Raw genomic sequence first — 20,915 nt, 5'->3', positions numbered from 1 at the left:
GGGTCTTAACACTTTCAATTCAACATATGCAGTACGATCGCTGACATAATCAGAATTGCCAATTGTACTAAGCCTCTAAAAATACGATCTTTCAATTCTAATTCCTATTAGCTAAATAATTAATCCGCGAAATTGGCCGATAACATGAATCAACGATTAAGAACAAATCAATTGGAATTACTCAATCATAATCTATAAATTAACAAACTTTAATGCAAAAAGATTATGGTATAAACATGACTTCCCTTACTTAGCCCTAGAAAATGACTACTCGCTCATAATTAATTTAACAATAATGAAACAAATAATAAGAATAAAATTCATAATCAAAAAACAAATTAATCTAAGGAACGAAAATAATAAATTTGAATTAAAGCAAGAGAAATTATGAAATTACCTTAGATTGAGAATGAAAGAAATCAGAAAAATAGCGTTCAACAATGGAAGAGAGAAAAGTAATAAGCGTTAAAAGAATTCTAAGGAACAAAATAACATAAAAGAGAACCCTAGGAAAATAATTCCCTTCAATATTTATAGGATTCCTATTTTCTGAAACAATAATAAATAAATAAATGAGAAAATAAAAATAGAAGTCGTCAATGATTGGTCGATGGCGTGATGACGTGGCGATGAAAAACCGACGGCGAGAGAGACGTATGCAATATGGTACTTCTTCGGCTTGGGCGCGCTGTGGGCGCAGCCTTGCGCTGTGAGCAGGCCAGCAGTTGATTATGCAAGGCGTGAGTGGGATGTGGGCGCAACGAACTTGTTGTGGGTGCATCGAAGAAGAAAGTGTGCGCTGTGGGCGCAACACATCGCTTCCCTGTGGGCACATTGCACGATTCAGGTACGATGTTGTGACGATGCTTCCCACATTACCGAGATTTTATAACGAGCATCGGAAACTAGCCCCGTGTCATCCAAAATTACGAATTGCCTCGATGGCCGAATAAATCAAGCTAAGTGAACCGGAACTTCCGCAAATCATTTCCGAAAACTTCATTTTCCAATCAAACACGACGTTTTCAATACAAACCATCCGATAGTCATTTGACCCACCTCTAAATCTCCAGAAACATCCAAATGATTGTAAAATCACCTGAAATATCAAAGAAAACACAATCGGAGCGTAATAGAGTACGATAACGATGACTTATGACTCTAAATGCAACTAATATGAGAGAAATGCCTAGAAATGCAACCTAAATGAGCCTAAAATACCCTATATAAATATGATTCATCACGTGGTTTGTAAAGCAGATCCTCTCAAGTACCTTTTCGAAAAACTGGCTCTCAATGGACGGTTGTCCAGATGGTTGGTTATGTTATCAGAATTTGATCTGAAATACATTCCTCAAAAATCTATCAAGGGTTCAGCGGGGAAATCCGACTGTCCTACCGAGGCAGAAGAGGAGAATTGCGACCTACCCGATGAGAAAATTCTAATGACAAACAACGACAGTTGGTCGTTGCACTTTGACGGTGCCTCTAATCAATGCGGATGTGGTGTCAGGATAATCCTAGTAGCTCCTGACGGCACTCACACTCCCATATCAGCAACGTTACAATTCAATGATACAAACAACGCGGCCGAATATGAAGCACGCATTATGGGCCTGGAAGCCGCCATAGCATTGGTCGCCCGGAAAGTTCGAGTATACGGGGACTCCTCCCTGATCATCAATCAAATATCTGGCAAATAGAAAGTCAAGAGGGAAAGCTTAGCCCTGTACCAGTCCTATATCGAGAAGCTGTCTGAGCAAGTGGAAGAGCTTCGTTACACATACCTCCCCAGAGAGGAGAATCCATTCGACGACGCACTGGTGAAACTAACATCAATGATCAACATTCCAAATGGCATGGCTGAAATGCCACTTACAAATGTAACACGCCAAGAAGCAGCATATGTCCATGCTATTGACGACGTTGAGCCTAATGAAGATGATCCTTGGTTTACAGAAATTCAAAGGTATCTACAAAATTCCGAATATCCACCGCACTTTTTAAGCAAAAGTCAAAGGGCTTTACGCCTACAATCAGCCAACTTCGTTCTAGAAGGAGGGGTTTTATACAACATGAATGAAATAATGCCCTTGGTCCAAGTATGCATTTAATGGTAAGTCTAATAAATGTGGTTCAGTATTAATTATACAAGTTAATAATTCAGTAAGATCAAGTGAACTGTATGCCTAGCTAGAGGCCGCTTCAGTTAAAGTGGATTAATGATATTAATCCAAGCTTACTCTTGACTGAACCCGTAGGGTCACACAAATAGTACGTAAACGGATCAAGTTTTTAATTGAATTAAATACTCCATATATGGATATTCGGAATCAACGGATCTTGGTTTCAGTGGGAGCTGAGATCGTCAAAGGCAAATAATGAATACTCCGAAAACGATGATATTGCCGGAAACGGAAATATGGATCTTATCGGAAAAATAAATATTGTCCAAGTCATATATGTTGCCGGAAACGGAAACATGGTACGTATCGGAAAATATTATCGGAAATGGAAATATTGCCGGAATCTGAAATATTGCCGGAAACGGAAATATTGTCGGAATCGGAAATATTATCGGAATCGGAAAATAATTCCGGAAACGGAAATATTAAATATTCGTTCGAAACGGAAATTAATTTCGGAATCGGAAATGTTAAATATTGTTCGTATCGGAAATGAATTCCGGAATCGGGAAATTAATCGGAAGCGCGTCGTACGAATTAGCATCGGACGAGATTGCTAGATGAAGGCCCAACACGAAGCAAGGCCCACATCCAGCAAGCCTAGCGCGCCTCACAGCAGCCCAAGGACACGCCAGGCCCAGCGCAACGCCAGGCCCAGCGCGCCAAAGGCTGCGAGCACAATGGCAGCAAGCGTGGGCTTCGTAGCTGCTGCGGGCTTTGCGTATGCGCGGGCATGGCCTGCACGCGTGTGGGTCATGCTCGTGTGTGTTTGTGCTTGCGTACGAAACCTAAATCATGTAGGATTCGTTTAAGATTAAATTCCTATATCTACTAGATAATTAATTAATAGAGTTTTAATTAAATTCAGATTAATTAATTCGTTTCCTAGTAGGATTCTAATACCCGATTCCATACCCTATAAATATGTGATTATAGTTCACAATTTACAACGAGTTTTCCAAGTATTCATAAGAATTTTAGGCACAAAATTCAGTCATTATTTTGCTATATAAAACCGAAAACACATAGTACCTTTGGGGCGATTCTAGTTAATTAAACCTAAGGCGGATCCGGACGTGCTGTGGACTTTCTACGGAGGGACGACACTTGGAGTCCTAAAGACTTGTTCTTGTTCGGTTTGGGCGCAGCTAGGGAGGGCACGCTACAAAGAGTATGCATCCTAAATTATGCTAATTGTTATGTGGCAATTAATTTGGATTCCTGGCTTTAATGGTTTTTCCGCATGATTTATATTCAGTTATATGTATCATAACCTAACAGTGGTATCACGAGCCTCTAATTAATTCCATAATAATTGCTTAACATGGTTAAATTTTATAAATTTGCAAGGAATTAAAAGGGGTGATTAATTTCGTAATTATAATTAATTGCAAATTTGCGTTTATTTAATTATATGTACGCAGTTTTTCGGCAGTTTCTTCGTTACTCAACGAAATCGAGTGATTTTTGTGTTAATTCTGCGTGTAAAAGGCATTCTAAAATTTTGACAAAAATACATATTTCGGCCGAACCCGGAATTCCCAAGTTCGAAGCCTAACTATGACTTTTCGGAGGTTTTAGTTTTTCGAACGCAAAGTTTGTAATTTTAAGATGTTAAAAATAAGCATTTGCGCTTCTTGTTGTTAAATCTTGAATTTTGATTGAGCTACTGTATATGTTTAACAAATTTGAATGCCTAAGCTTGTTAATTATACAACCTAATTTGTAATTGTAATTAATTTGTTGAAATTCGAATAATTTAGAATTTGATTTGATTTTCATAATTGACGATTTAATTAGGTATCCATGATTAAAAACCACCATAAAAATTATTAATTTATGATAAATTTTAAATTTTTATGACCTAGATTTGAATCTATGATAATCGGAAATTAATTGATTAATAAATTTTCGATTTTTCGCCCTAAATTTATGAAATTAATATGTTTTATTAATTTGTCAATAAATTTGAATTAAAAAGTTTTAATTTTTATGAAATTCGCTCATGAATGTTGCACGCACAAAGCAAAGGACGCTACGTGTTACCCTTAAGGGGTGTTGTATAGTGCGGGCATGCGACGACGAGCAAAGGAGCTCGTCGCCCATGCGGTACGAATGCAGCAAGCAACGAGCAAGAGGCGCGCGCGCGAGGCAATGGTGTTGGGCGTGTGTGACTCGATGGGCGATGGGCGATGGGCGATGGGCGATGGGCAAGGCGTGTGCCAGGCGAGCAGTCGCATGTGGGCAACGAGCGAGCTGCACCACAACGCGCGCTGCCTCGCCTAGCGAAGAGACCAGGCGCGTTGAAGCAAGGCGTGCATGCCGAGCGATCAGTCGATGGGGCGCTGCTGCCTCATGACTTGATGGGGCTTGGGCGCAAGCCCAAGTGCCTCGTCTTGTTACGATTGATGCGTTTTGAATTTAATTTTGAATTTTCAGTTCGGAAACGATTTTAATTAACTTTAAAATTCGTAATTTAAATTGTTTTCTGGGAATTTAATTTTGAATAATCTAATTATTATAAATTCTAATTTATACTAATTATTTTACTAAAATTAAAACCTTGAATAAATTTAAATTCATTTATTTAATTCAACTGAAAATAAATTAAAGGACTCAATTACAAATTTATATGAGCTTTAAATTTTAATTAAATTTGTATGTTTCCGGTTAGACTAGGAAATACAATTTTATGTTTAAAATTAGTAAAGCATGTAAATTTATTGGTTTAAGTGGGAGCCTTTTAGTCATAAACTCTTGATTAGGTCTACCTTCCTTTAAGGTTAAAACAACTTGATTAGAATTAATAAGGATTGAATAATTGGTAGATTATTGGTGCCCTTGATTAATTGCTGCAAATGTTTATGTGATGCATAATATGTTCTACTAACCAGCTATGTGGGCCATTCATGATAATGAATGGGTGAATGGTATATATTGTATATGTACTGTTTTGCAGGTTATGAAGTGAATAGTATGGCCCAAATAGGATAGAAAATATGGTCTGCGTACAATTAATTTGAATGTAGGTCTAAAGCACCAAATTTGTTTTTCAATTCAAATATGGTCTGCGTACCATCAAATAGTTATAATTAGTTTAATTATAGCTTATCCTATTTGAAGAAAATGGCGCCTCCCACGGTGTTCAAATACATTTTCAAGACGGACTTTGAAGTTGAAGCTTCAAGATGAAGTCGGGCCATACTAGATAACAATTATCTTATGCATGCTTTAAGTTATTTATTGCTTTTAATATGTCTTAAATATGCATGAGATTGTGGCTTGATTATGTTGCATGATTAAGGATTTTAGTTCACTTAAAATCTAACCAACATAGTAAGAGCCTTAAGTTCCAAACTTAAAAATTGAGTTAAAAGGTGCCATGCCAAAATAACACTAACTTGCACTAGAGGAAAAATCGTTATGTGCTTCCCTTCAAGTGCGGCTCATTTAGTAAATTGGCAGCATTTGAGAGCATGAAAAATAAAAGAAAAAATACATTTTCACAAGTGCGGGCTATTTTAAAAAATTGGCAGCACTTAAACTCAAGTGCGGGCTTTAAACTCAAGTGCATGCTCATTTTACAAAAGCCGCACATAAGATTTCTAAAATATTCTTAAAAAAAAGCAAAACATTTCTAAAATCAGAGAAGCCTGTTTACTCTCTACCTGATTCTTCTCCCTCTTCCTCTTCAGCTTCGTTTTCTCTCTCCTCTGTCGTCGCCGTTGCTTCTTCACCGCCTGAGATCGATCTCCCCCACCGCCGTTGATCTCTACCCTCTTCCAGATCAGACTAATTCAGGTTTAAGTACTCTGTTAATTTCTATACAATTTTATTCTGGTAAAGCCAATCCTTCTGAAATTGCATCTATTGGAGGTGTTAGAGTATTTTTATGTTTTGGTGTGTTCATCTCTTTTGGATTATGTCGAAGGTTTATTTTGATCATATGAATTGGCTGTTTGGAAGTTACTTTTTCTGTATTTGGATTTCAAGATTTTATAGTGTTGAATGCCGCCAATCTGCAATTAGTTTATTGTTTGGAGTGATTGCATACAGAAGTAATAGAAACAACCAAATTGAATGGCCAATATTTTTTTATGGTCGATTACTGTTATAGTTATGAATTAAGTTTCATTTTTAAGTTTCATTTTTTGAATTCGTATCCTCGAAGTCAAATTGTTTTACTGTTCCCAGAATGATAGTCAGTCTAGTGCTTTACTTAGAGCCATCGTCCTTCCCTCTCTGAAAAAAGAAGGGAAGTTCTTTTAAAGATGGAGTTGACTCATGTTACAAAGGAGCGAGTGATGCTGATAGGTTAAAATCAGGATCCCTGTCAAATCATTGGTTCCGTTTTATTGTTCTACCATCTATAATAGTTGCAATCCCTTAGCTTATGCGCATTACAAGTTAGCTGTAAAATTCAACTAACCAATCTTTGTACTTAGAACCTTGTAGTTGTAGCTCATTTGTAATGATCAGTGTGGACAAATCTCTGAAAAAAGACTTCTCCTGATGTAAAGGGCAGGCGATACCGGCAGGTCTTACTGAGTTACATTGAGTAGAATAGTAGATATCGGTTATGTTCTATAAGGAACAAATATTTTGTTCCCTTCCCTTAACAAGAGAAGTGATGTGGTAATACAAACAGCAGGAGATTATTTTGACTGGGTAAAATCTTGTAATCAAACTATCAGAGCAGAGATGAGGGAGTTTATCTAGGTCTATATTAGTACATAAAGTGACTAGTATGGCCCAAATAGGATAGAAAATATGGTCTGCGTACCATTAATTTGAATGCAATATTGGTCAAAAGTACCAAATTTTATTGCTTTAAATATGGTATGCGTACCATCAAATAGTTGTAATTAGTTTAATTATAGCTTATCCTATTTGAAGAAAATGGCGCCTCCCATGGTGAAATTCAAGACGGAGTTTCCAATCCATTTTCAAGACGGACTTTGAAGTTGAAGCTTCAAGATGAAGTCGGGTCATACTAGATCACATTTATATCTTATGCATGTTTTAAGTTATTTATTGCTTTAAATATGTCTTAATTATGCATGAGATTATAGCTTGATTATGTTGCATGATTAAGGATTTTAGTTCACTTAAAATCTAACCAACATAGTAAGAGCCTTAAGTTCCAAACTTTAAAATTCCTATATCTACTAGATAATTAATTAATAGAGTTTTAATTAAATTCAGATTAATTAATTCGTTTCCTAGAAGGATTCTAATATCCGACTCCATACCCTATAAATATGTGACTATAGTTCACAATTTACAACGAGTTTTCCAAGTATTCATAAGTATTTTAGGCACAAAATTCAATCATTATTTTGCTACATAAAACCGAAAATACGTAGTACCTTTGCGGCGATTCTAGTTAATTAAACCTAAGGTGGATTCGGACATGCTGTGGACTTTCTACGGAGGGACGACACTTGGAGTCCTAAAGACTTGTTCTTGTTCTTGTTCGGTTCGGGCGCAGTCGGTCTTAGCTTAGGATTTTAGTTCATTTTATTAGCATTTTATTATTATTTTCGCTTAGTTTTATTGTTTTTAGTTCGTTTATCGCATTTTTGCATTAATCGTAATATTTTCTCGTCTTGCGTATATTTTAGTCGTTTTTGCTCTAAATATGCCTTTTTTGCGCATTCTCTTTGCGCAAGTGTCGTTTTGAGTATTAACGCGTTTAATATTGCACCATTATACTTGACGATGTTTTAATTTGATTTTACGATTTGCAAACATGCGATACGAATTAATAAAATGCTACGCGATTTAATAAGTGTGCTAGGTGATTTGAATAAGTTGGCTACTCTTTGTTTGATTGAGTGCAGCGACGATGTTCTTTGTGCAGCGACTTAGCAAGCCTCATGGTAGCTTCGCCGCAGCAACAAGGCACAGCAGCCACATCAGATCAGTACAGCAGTAGCGCAGAACAACAGCGAGCCACAACAAACATCAACCTTGCACACGTTTTGCAGCAGTCCTTAGGCTGTTGTACAGTCCCTTGAATGCCGCCAAGTTGTGTGGTGATTCAAGCCATGTAGCACAGCAGTACAGTGAAGCAGTCACAGCAGCCATACGCACAACAAGCAACCACAGCAAAATCCAAGGCACGGCAGTGCAGCAACACGCAGCTGCAGCAGTCTGTTCGATCGAAGAAATTGTGTGCGATCGAACTGCTTCTATGCGATCGAATGCAGCAGCCTGTGCGGTCGAACAAACTGCAAATTGTGGACAAAATGGCTTAAAATTGTTGTGCGACCGAATGCTTGTCCCTGTGCGACCGCACAGAATCTCGACCACACAAGACCTCTTGTGCGACAGAGTGGGGCTGCGGGCTGCTACTATAAAGCTTAAAATCGCAGCATTGTCAGAGTAGTTAGTTTTTGCGTAATTTCATTTTCTTAGATTTTCAGATTTTAGAATTAAAAATTTGGAGAGAGAATTATATTAGGAATTAGATAGAGATTAGGATTAGGATTCATTGCTTCAAATTCTTCAATTCTTAGTGAATTCAATCATCAAATTCTAGATTTCTTTTTCTCTTTCTCTTTAGTTTTGTTCTTCATTTTTGTGCTTCAAGTTTGTTGCAAATTCTTCAATTCAAGGTATAATTCTTCATTTCTTTTTTATTAGTTCTTTAATTCTTTAATTTCTTTATTAATTTCGTTTATGCTTTGATTTCATGCTTGAATTCTAGAATTAGTTTGATATTTTGAATTTCGTTGATTTTTCCCCAATTTTTGTAGTTTGAATTTTCTGAATTTTATTGTTTCAATTAGCTTCATTAGTTCAATTGGTTTCATGATTAGGATTAATGTTAGTATAATGTTGATGTTAATCATGCTAATTGAGTAGTTTAGTCTAGAGGTTAGGGATGAAGCTTTGGCATTGAATTTGGGGAATTTTAGGGAAAATTCATGATTGATGTTGTGATTAAATGTGATTTAGTGATAGGATTTCCATGACTAGTTGAGTAGTAGTTGCGAATGCTATTCGATTAGATAAGATTGGAATGTATGATTAGGTTTGGCAAGACATTGTGAGCCTAATTTGTGCAAGCGAATGATAGTTCCTATTATATGCAAGCATATCTAGTTTAAGATTAGGCGAAATCTCTTCATAGGCTAGGTTGCTTCGCGTGCTCTATCCGAGAGGTGGCGAGCACGTCATTAGTTTTCATTCCCCTATTTGCTATGTCGTTGCATATTCATGAATGTCTTGACCTTGTTATTTCTTTGATTCGATTTCCATTGCCGATTCCCGAAATCTCTAGAGCTTCTTTATTTGTTAGTTCTTCTAGTTTTCATTAGATTAATTCGAAAACAAATCATTTTCCATCCGAACTAGCTTGTGAACGCATAGATTGATAAGTCGAGCATATCCATTCCTATGGGACGATCCCTATACTTGCCGCTATAGTCAATATAGCCGGTTAGTTAGGTGTTTTATAAATTTTGTTTGATTAGGTTGTTTTCTATTCAACGACGGAAAATAGCCTTATCAAAATGGCGTCGTTGCCGGGGAATGGCATCATTGTTTGATTTTTCTTTCTAGTTCTCTAGACTAGTTCATTTTTCTTTTTCTTTTTCTTTGAAAACCAAAAAAAATGGCAAATTCTCTTGTTTCTCAAAATGATGAGTCGATTACACTTGATGATCTTCTCTTTCTCCATGATAATTTCCTAAGCTCTTTGAATTTTGAATCTCCAAAATCATTATTGGAGAAGCTCCTTTTCATAAAATATCTTGAAATTCAAGAAGAGCTAAGAATAGATTCTTGTTTGAGTTCATTTAAAGTCATGTCCCAACAAGTTGTAAAAGGCTTCTTGGGAATTTCTAACCTAATGCAAGAATCTATTAAGGAAGTTTCATGGAGAAGAGATGAGTTTAAGGCTACATTGCCACCTATGATGCATGACATTGAGGAGTTGAGTATCGGAGAGTTTGTTCCTACTCGTTCCTCTTTGAGTGAATTCCTCGATGATGGTGATGAAAATCTATTTGCTCCATTTTGCCTTGAAGTGCTTAAGTCGATTCAAATTGAGGACAAAAGTGAATGTGCCAACCAAAAAATTTTAGAATTGAATGAAGGATCTTATGTTGAAATTTCTTGTGCTCTTTGTGATATGAGTGAAGTTTTCTGTGAATCTCTTGTTCCCACTCCCTTCCCTCATTCCCCATTCTGAAAGAAGAAACTCAACATTTATCCTTCATTTCCCATTTCTTTTCCCTTTTTGTCAAGACTCCCACCGCTTGAGGATTCCTTTTCCTCCATTGATCCAAATGATTCTCCTTACTCAAAGGAGCATGAAGAAGGGAGTATCTCTTTTGTTTTTCATTCTGATTTTTCTTATTTTTGGCTCCCCGCACCCCGTAGGCATAGAGTCGCATTTTACTTGGTGCTTGCTTCTCATTTGACTCTTGCCTACTTGTTACTATTGGATATTTTGCCATTGCATATGACAAATGATTGCGATCGTTTTCGGGGTACTTACTAGAGGTAAAAGTCGTCAAGCTAATGACGTAAAAAGAGCGCTTCTCGGGAGGCAACCCGTGGGTGTTGGCCATTTGGCCAATGTATACTAATTTTTCTTGATTTTTGAAGTTTTTTGTGGCTCGAGATTTCTTGATGTGGAAATCTTTGCATCCATCTTTGCCATGTCCGGCTATTCTTATTGGTGAGTTCGTTCGTTATTACGGTTCTTTGCGGGACTTTCTCCCACGACATTTCCGGTAATATCATTCTAACTCTCTTGCATTCTTTGGGGTCGGGCATATTTCATATGGGGCATTGGTTGGATGGGTAGATGTACCCCTCCTAGTTTCGTTTTAGGCCTTGAGGACATGGCCTAATTCGAGCTTGGGGGGAGATTCTATTGTTTGCTACTTTGATCTCCGTGTGATGGATTGCTTGATTTGTGAATATTTTGGATTTTGTGCATATTTCTTGATTAGTTTCATTGATTTTGTGAATTTTTTTTTTTCTTCCTTTCTTTTTCTTGTTTTCCTTTTTCATTCTTTTTCTTTCTTTTTCCTTTTTGATCTTTGTCAAGGCAAGTTTTTCTAGCTTTTAGGCATTATTCTTGATTTGGGCAAAATAAAATTGGAACTTGTAGGCTAGAATGCTTTTATTCCTAATTGGTAGATGTTTGCACGGTTTTTAATGTCTTGGGTCGAATCTAGGATTTGGTGTTAAGGAAGTTGGTTAGAACTTTGGGTAGCATGCGTCTTGAACCCTTGGTTTGTTGTAAGATGGTGTCGATCTCTCTAGTGGTTTGAAACCGGAGAGAGTGGTATTTGCTCCCATGTGAGGTTCATGTTAAAAAATAGCCCAAACACATATACATACATATTGAGCGGCATGGATCCTTAGCATTGACTTTCTTATCTCCCGAGTTTGACTATTTCCTTCCCGAGACCGCGACCGAACTACTTTAGGGGACGATAGAGGCATTTCTTTCGGTGACTATTTTTCTTTTTAGTTTAGGACTTTATTTTCTATTTTTCTTATATATTTTTGTTTACATTTGCCCCCTTGCTAGCCATTTGAGCCTTGCCCCTTCATTTCTTATGAGCACATTACAATCCTAATAGCCTTTGTTTTATTTTCACCCTTAGAAGTGATAGTGAAGCTTTGAGTTATGATGCTTGATGGTTTTGAATGATTATAAAAAGTTGAGGAATGAATGTTGATTGGTATGAATGGCAAAGTTTAGGAATTATGTTGTATATAGTAGATGAATAAGCAAAAGCAAAGCAAAAGTAAAAATAGAAAGGAAAGTTGTGAAAAGCCAAAAAATAGAGAAAAACAAGGCAAGAGAAAAGTTTCAATTGAAACACAAAAAAAGGAGAAAATCAAATCAAGAAAAGTGCAAAAAAGAGTTGTAGTTTAGAATAGTTGTTGAATAAGCTTGGGGGTACCCCAAATAAGTGGTTTGAATTTGTTTTTGGTTCGTTATGCTTGAGTTGAGTTCTATCATTGCGCTTCACTTTAGGTATGACCAACAAATTACCAAATTTGTTCCACACCTTACCCCTAGCCTACGTTACACTCTAAAAGTCCTCTTGACCCTTTTGAGTTGAGTCATTGTCGGTGGAGGGAGGATTCGGTCAAGTTTATGGAATGGGATTGTCATGCTAAGATGTCGGGTAGCCTAATCTTGTTTTCCGGCGCCTTCGCGGCATCTTGAGACTCTACTCTCAAGGGTGGATAGGATCTAGGGATTTGACGTGGTATGCTCGGTTGAAGGGGAATTGATGATTGCTTACCCTTAGTTCACTTTGCTTGGCGCTCGAATCTTTCACTCGATTTAGGACATTGGTTAGCGTGCATTTGTTTATTTAGTTAGTAATATTAGCATTCTCTCATACTTGTTCCATAATAAAGGCCCTTATCTTGAGTTTTGTAGTTTTGTTTTTCATTTTCTTTTCCTTTCTTTTCTTTTTCTTTTCTTTTCTTTCTTTATCTTGTTTGTTTTTCATTTTTAGTTCTTGCCTTGATTCAAATTTTTGGAAGAGTTATGGGTGTTTCTCTTTGGAAACCCTTGCGAGATCCCACTCGCCCTCATGAGCGATTGTGGGGTTCAAAGAGCTTGTTGCATGCGCTTAAATGCAACCGTGATTCCTACGAGAGTGAGTTAGTGTGCATTCTTGTAGATCTTATTTTCGTAATTTCAATTTTTAATAAATAAGCTCATTCTCCTCCCCGTTTCTCATTCTAGCTTTGCTTGAGGACAAGCAAAGGGTTAGCTAGGGGGAGTTTGATGAGAGACATTTATGTCGCGCTTAGCTTAGGATTTTAGTTCATTTTATTAGCAATTTATTATTATTATTTTCGCTTAGTTTTATTGTTTTTAGTTCGTTTATCGCATTTTTGCATTAATCGTAATATTTTCTCGTCTTGCGTATATTTTAGTCGTTTTTGCTCTAAATATGCCTTTTGTGCGCATTCTCTTTGCGCAAGTGTCGTTTTGAGTATTAACGCGTTTGATATTGTGCCATTATACTTGATGATGTTTTAATTTGATTTTACGATTTGCAAACATGCGATACGAATTAATAAAATGCTACGCGATTTAATAAGTGTGCTAGGTGATTTGAATAAGTTGGCTACTCTTTGTTTGATTGAGTGCAGCGACGATGTTCTTTGTGCAGCGACGTAGCAAGCCTCATGGCAGCTTCGCCACAGCAACAAGGCACAGCAGCCACATCAGATCAGTACAGCAGTAGCGCAGAACAACAGCGAGCCACAACAAACATCAACCTTGCACACGTTTTGCAGCAGTCCTTAGGCTGTTGTACAGTCCCTTGAATGCCGCCAAGTTGAGTGGTGATTCAAGCCATGTAGCACAGCAGTACAGTGAAGCAGTCACAGCAGCCATATGCGCAGTAAGCAACCACAGCAAAATCCAAGGCACGGCAGTGCAGCAACACGCAGCTGCAGCAGTCTGTTCGATCGAAGCAATTGTGTGAGATCGAACTGCTTTTGTGCGATCGAATGCAGCAGCCTGTGCGGTCGAACAAACTGCAAATTGTGGACAAAATGGCTTAAAATTGTTGTGCGACCGAATGCTTGTCCCTGTGCGACCGCACAGAATCAGTGCGACCACACAAGACCTCTTGTGCGACAGAATGGGGCTGCGGGCTGCTACTATAAAGCTTAAAATTGCAGCATTGTCGGAGTAGTTAGTTTTTGCGTAATTTCATTTTCTTAGATTTTCAAATTTTAGAATTAGAAATTTAGAGAGAGAATTAGATTAGGAATTAGATTAGAGATTAGGATTAGGATTCATTGCTTCAAATTCTTCAATTCTTAGTGAATTCAATCATCAAATTCTAGATTTCTTTTTCTTTTTCTCTTTAGTTTTGTTCTTCATTTTTGTGCTTCAAGTTTGTTGCAAATTCTTCAATTCAAGGTATAATTCTTCATTTCTTTTTTATTAGTTCTTTAATTCTTTAATTGCTTTATTAATTTCGTTTATGCTTTGATTTCATGCTTGAATTCTAGAATTAGTTTGATATTTTGAATTTCATTGATTTTTCCCCAATTTTTGTAGTTTGAATTTTCTGAATTTTATTGTTTCAATTAGCTTCATTAGTTCAATTGGTTTCATGATTAGGATTAATGTTAGTATAATGTTGATGTTAATCATGCTAATTGAGTAGTTTAGTCTAGAGGTTAGGGATGAAGCTTTGGCATTGAATTTGGGGAATTTTAGGGAAAATTCATGATTGATGTTGTGATTAAATGTGATTTAGTGATAGGATTTCCATGACTAGTTGAGTAGTAGTTGCAAATGTTATTCGATTGGATTAGATTGGAATGTATGATTAGGTTTGGCAAGATATTGCGAGCCTAATTTGTGTAAGCGAATGATAGTTCCTATTATATGCAAGCATATCTAGTTTAGGATTAGGCGAAAGCTCTTCATAGGCTAGGTTGCTTCGCATGCTCTATCCGAGAGGTGGCGAGCACGTCATTAGTTTTCATTCCCCTATTTGCTATGTCGCTGCATATTCATGAATGTCTTGACCTTGTTATTTCTTTGATTCGATTTCCATTGCCGATTCCCGAAATCTCTAGAGCTTCTTTATTTGTTTGTTCTTCTAGTTTTCATTAGATTAATTCGAAAACAAATCATTTTCCATCCGAACTAGCTTGTGAACGCATAGATTGATAAGTCAAGCATATCCATTCCTATGGGACGATCCCTATACTTGCCGCTATAGTCAATATAGCCGGTTAGTTAGGTGTTTTATAAATTTTGTTTGATTAGGTTGTTTTCTATTCAACGACGGAAAATAGCCTTATCACGCAGCTAAGGAGGGCATGCTACAAAGAGTATGCATCCTAAATTATGCTAATTGTTATATGGCAATTAATTTGGATTCCTGGCTTTAATGGTTTTTCCGCATGATTTATATTCAGTTATATGTATCATAACCTAACACAACATGTCCCCCAAAGGCCCCAATCTCCGATGTGTTGACAAGCATGAAGCACAAAATGTCATGGACACCATACATGCTGGGGTCTTTGGTACTCACATGAATGGCAAGCTGCTAGCTCTCAAAGTCATTAGGGCTCGGTATTACTGGACCACCCTCGAACGGGACTGCTACTTCTTCGTCAAGAAATGTCCTCTCTGTCAAAAGTGTGTGAACCTAAAGCACATACCCCCATCCTTTCTATATTCACAATCATCACCATGGCCATTCTAAGCTTGGGGTATTGACGTCATCGGCAAAATCACTCCAACAGGCACCTGGGGCCATGAATTCATACTGGTGGCAATCAATTACTTCACTAAGTGAAGGAAATATGTCCTTCACCCAAGGTGCATTAAGTCTAATTCCAAGGTTCAGATTAATTGCGAACAATTAATTTAGTGAGATCAAGTGATCGGAACAGCTAGCTGGAGCAATGCTTCCGATCAGTGAGTTATAATGAATATTAAACTCACAGCTTACTCTTGACTGAACCTACAAGGTCACACCAATGACACGTAACAGATCACCGGATTAAATGAATCGGAAATTCATTTAATAGCTTTTCGGGAATTAGTTGGAAAACGTATTATACGATACGACCTTGCATCGGAATCGTATATCGTATCGCGAATATTCGTAAGCTGGGCAACACGAATAAATCGTATCGTACGACGGTGATTCGTCGTATACGAAACGATAAATTATATCGGAAATATATTAAATCGTGAATACGAAGGGCATCGGAGTTGTCGGCCCGTCGAGCCAAGCACGTAAGCGTGCAAGGCCCAACGAGCCAGCAAGCTCGCGAGAAAAGGCGAGCAAGACCAGCCCATTGGGCGCAAGCACGCAACAGCATGCAACAAGCAACACGCAGCGACGAGCGAGTAGGCCTATGGCCCAGCTGCTCGGCGCGCGCGCGCTGTGGGCTTCGGCCTGCAGTGTGTGTTGTTGGGCGGCGGGCTGTGTGGTCCGTGTGCTCGTATGAGGCCGGTCAAGGCTTGTTAAGTCTTGGACGGTTACATCACTTAATACAATAGGTCAATTGTATTATTCCAACACACACAATTCAGTACTAAAACCCTAGAGTCACCGAGAACCCTAATTCTCTTTGTGCCTCCAAAGTGAGTTCTTCCCAAAAGCAAAGTATCTTGATCGATTGTCTAAGCTACGATAATCAAGACGGATCTGGTCGTGTCGGTGAACCATGTAGAGGAACGACTAGTAGAGTTCTAAGTTCGTTTTCATTGACAATTTGTGGAAAACACGCTTCAAACGTAAGTATGCTTAATCTGTGCATTATACATGCTTCCTGGCTTTGGGGATTGTTTCCGCACATGTTATTATGTTTAACTGTATTCCCCTACAGTCGTATCATGAGCCTTATGTATTCAAGCATATTTTAGCATGATTTATTTGTTCTTGCATCTGTCGAAATTTTGGGATTTTTTGTGAAATTTTTGGAATTATTATGAATTTTTGGATGAATTGCGTAATAAGGTCTGAATTCAAAAAGATTCGCTTTTTCGATTTTTAAAACCCTAATCTGATTGAAATTGATTTTCTAAGATCAAATCATGGGAACGGAATTGCAAAAACAGGCCTAGAAGTGTCGTTTTTTGGGCGTTTTTGTTAATTTTTTAATAAAAATTAAAAGTGTTGGACAGTAATTCAATTAAAAGGTCGGCCTAAACTACTCGGAATTGCTTGGAATTTTGTCACAATGTTACAGGTATATTCTTGATCTATGGTAAAAATTTCAGATTTTTCCGATAAGTATAAACCCTAATTTTGCCTTTCCCCAATTCGTAAAATTTGGAACCCTAATTGATTTTTAAATAATTTTGGTTTAATAATTCAGTTAATTGGGAAAGGGAATATAATTTCATGGGTCAGTGGCTAATTTTAAAAATTATTGGATTAAAATTTTGAATGATTTCGTTAATTTTAATCGCCCTTAAACCTAATTATTAAAATCTGAAATTTAAATGTTAAAGAACGATTTAAAGTTTTGGATTTTATTATTTAAAAGTTCAAATTTTTCAAGTTGATTCGTTCGTTCTTAAAAATTTGAATAATGTTATCCTTTGATTTAATATTTTACGAAATTGGATTGTCGTTAAAGTTTATTAAATTGTTAAAAATCGTTGTTTTTCGAAAATAAAAATCGTAATAAAATTAATGCAAGTTCGTGAAATTAAATTTATTTTTAATGAGTTGGTCCGTAGGCACGAACCAAAGGCACGAACACGATGTGTGGTGGACGTATGGCTCGACGAGCCATATGTGCTGCTACATGAGAGCTGAGCCGCAGCGACACGGGCAGCAGCAAGCGTGTTGCGTGCCTCGTGCGCGTTGGGCGAGGAAAGGGCAAGCATTGGCTTGCGGGTGCTGCGACGAAACAAGGCGCAAGGCCATGCGACGTCCAGCACAGCGATGCACGACGAAGAGCGCACAGGGCAGCGACGAGCTGTGGGCACGCCCGCGAGCCAGGCTGCGGGGTGTGCGAGCTTGCTCGTGCGCCTCGTAGGCCACACGCAAGGGCAATGCGCTGGGCGCAAGCCTAGCCCAACTATGCACTTGAACCTTTTCTATTGAAAATTGTTTATTTCGTTGGGCTTCGCATATTTGAATTAATTTGGGCTAACGGGATAATTAATTTAGTATTTGATTTGCTTGGGCCGAGCCGCGAGTTTTAATTTAATATTTCATAATTAATTATCCGGAATAATTATTGGTTTGAGTGGGAGCCACTAAATAAAATTAAAATGAAATAATTATTTTTAATTATTTTCGTAGGTCGCCTTATTTTAATTAAATTCAATTTTAATTAGAATAAAGTCTAAGGATTAATAATTTGGAAATTGATAAATCTTTTAGGACGCGTTTATGTGAACGTGAATTTTAATTAATTCACGTAAATACTTGCATATTTACATGGGCCATTCGTTTTAGCATACGAATGGGAGAATGCAGAGAATGTATATTTGATGTAATGCAGGTACTCCAAGTGACTAGTATGGCCATTTAGGATAGTTAAATACGGTCTGCGTACCGTTCTATCTTTGAATGTAAAGTTTTAAATATGGTCTGCGTACCATGGAAATTTTGATGTAATTTATTATTTTCAAGTATTTCTAAGTTTAGAACTTTAAGTTAGCATTTGAACGAAGATTCAAGACGATGCCAAGCTAACAAGGAGGTGATGAAGATTGGATGATTCAAGACAAGATGTTTTGGGCCATACTAGATCACCATTTATTTATGCAATTTAATATGTATATATTATGCGTGAATGTATGTATGCCTTGCATGAATAGGTTGTTTCGTATGACTCGATTAGATTAAGTTCACTAAATAATCGAACCAACATAGAAACAACTAGGTCCAAAGTAATATTGAGTTTAAAATTGCCTTCCAAATCAAGCACTTACAAAAATCTAAGGATCTAAGGTAGTCACGCCAAAGCGAGGTGCTATTTTAGTTGACTTAGGTAGTAAGGCATCCCAAAGGAGCACGTTGATTGTGGTTTCAACTCAAACAACAATGGCATTATGTTGTGGCAATGGGATAATTATGGTATTAATTTATTAACCAAGAGTAATTTGGAGATTACTAGCAATAGGTATTGCTTACCTAGAATCTTAAACTATTTAAGACATGCCAAAGCTGCTTAAGGATTTAGGACTTTTGGGGTCTTGGAATCGTTTCATTCTTCTTGGACCATGTTTTTTCTTTTTGCATGAATGAAATGTTTAATAGCTTTGATGATTGCATGCTTGAATACTTGAGAATATGATGTATAAATTGTGATTATTCATCACCTATTTATAGGGTGGGATTATCGGACTTAGAAATCCACTAGGATTCAATTTATCTAATTCAATTAGAATTAGACTTAAATTAAATCTTTGTTTTTAGTGTTTAGTTAAACCACTAACTCTAGTGAATTTAGGAAAATAATCTTACCAGAAAAATCCTAAGCGTCTAAGGATTCGAGCCATGCACGAACACAACGACACGCACGAACAACCCACAAGGGGCGTTGTCTGCGCGCGCGGCCCTGCAGCGGTGGCACGGCCCATGCGTGGGCACGGCCAGCCTGCTGCCTTGCCTTGGCTGGGCCTGGCCTCGCCTTGTGCTTGGTTGGGCCTGCCTTGGTGGGGCGCGGGCTGCTGCTACGTTTCCTCGCCTTGCGCGGGCTTCGCTAGGCGTGGGCCTAGCTTCGTGTTGGGCCTTGCGTCTAGCAAGCTCGTCCGTTGTTTATTTCGTACGTCTCGCTTCCGATTCATTTTCAGATTCCGGAATTCAATTTCGATTCGAACAATATTTAATATTTCCGATTCTGGAATTAATTCCGTTTTAAACAAATATTTAATATTTCCGATTTCGGAATTTATTTCCGATTCTGATAATATTTCCGATTCCGGCAATATTTCCATTTCCGGCAATATTTCCGATTCCGGCAATAGTTCCATTTCCGATAATATTTTCCGATACGTACCATGTTTCCGTTTCCGGCAACATCTACGACTTGGATAATATTTATATTTCCGATACGATCCATATTTCCGTTTCCGGCGATATCATCGTTTCCGGAGTATTCATAATTTGCCTTTTGATGATTTCAGCTCCCACTGGAACCGAGATCCGTAGATTTCGAATATCTATAAATGGAGTATTTAATTCACTTAAATACTTGATCCATTCACGTACTATTTGTGTGACCCTACGGGTTCAGTCAAGAGTAAGTTGTGGATTAATATTTATTAATTCCGCTTGAACTGAAGGGGCCTCTAGCTAAGCATACAGTTCACTTAATCTCACTGAATTATTAACTTCCATAATTAATTAATTAATACTGAACCGCATTTATTAGACTTATCATTGAATGCATACTTGGACCAAGGGCATTATTTCCTTCAGTCTCCCACTTGTCCTTAGGGACAAGTGTGCATTGCCTAATTCCTTTGTCGCTTGATGCTTGCTCATGAACATAAGGTAAGAGTTTTCATCCTTATTATGTCCAGAGGTATTTCTCGGTTTCAGAGTTCAACTGATCAAATAAATAGATAATCATAGCCTATGATTCATTTGAGCACGGCCATGCATTTTACAGTTTCTAGCTCTCCGGGTGGCCTTGTACAACTTTCAGCATCTCATCCCCGATTTATGGGATGACAATCACAATCTTGTGATCTTGAGGTTAGACTTCGTTTGATAGGTGATTACCCGAGGGTTGTCGTTATAGGCTCCTTTTACGGTGCGACGGTTGACAACGTCAAAGTAACCAGTTCTCAAACAAGTAATCTCAAATCACTAAGGTATTGAGGATTAGTGTCTAATAATTTTAATGAAATTTACTTATGAATGATTTTCATCTCTTACAGTAAAGTTTCATAGGTCTATCCGATACTGGTCTTCTCAAAGTAAGTATCTATGCAAATGATTGCGACATTTCCATGTCCACATAGTTCAAGAAACAGAACTACTAGTCATCTTGCAGTATAGTCGTCTAGCATTTTCTATGCGTCCATCTTTATAGAAAACTCCGACCAGGGACCTTTTCAACTTTTGACATTCAAGTTCACTTTATAGACATTTCTTAGTCACAGAACTGGTCCTGACAGTCTATCTTGAATATATCGTCAAATTGAAGGGACTCACCATTTAATAAACCACAAATTAAATGGAAAATAAATTCTATTCATTTATATGAATGGTTAAC

General features: G+C 37.5%; 1 protein-coding gene across 1 annotated transcript; it reads left to right on the top strand.

Annotated features, from left to right (window-relative positions):
• Positions 1-1,232: 1,232 nt before the first annotated feature.
• Positions 1,233-1,703, top strand: LOC130465503 (uncharacterized). The gene has a single exon (XM_056834286.1). It carries the CDS (start codon positions 1,233-1,235, stop codon positions 1,701-1,703), a length of 471 nt encoding a protein of 156 aa, XP_056690264.1.
• Positions 1,704-20,915: the final 19,212 nt, after the last annotated feature.

This window comes from Spinacia oleracea, chromosome 1 (assembly GCF_020520425.1).
Source record: "Spinacia oleracea cultivar Varoflay chromosome 1, BTI_SOV_V1, whole genome shotgun sequence".
NCBI lineage: Eukaryota > Viridiplantae > Streptophyta > Magnoliopsida > Caryophyllales > Amaranthaceae > Spinacia > Spinacia oleracea.
Note: the sequence above shows the minus strand (reverse complement) of the source record. Positions and strands in the feature narration are given on the sequence as shown.

Excerpts from the sequence above, each read along its gene's own strand:
- LOC130465503 (XM_056834286.1), top strand. The coding sequence starts at position 1,233 with ATGATTCATCACGTGGTTTGTAAAGCAGATCCTCTCAAGTACCTTTTC.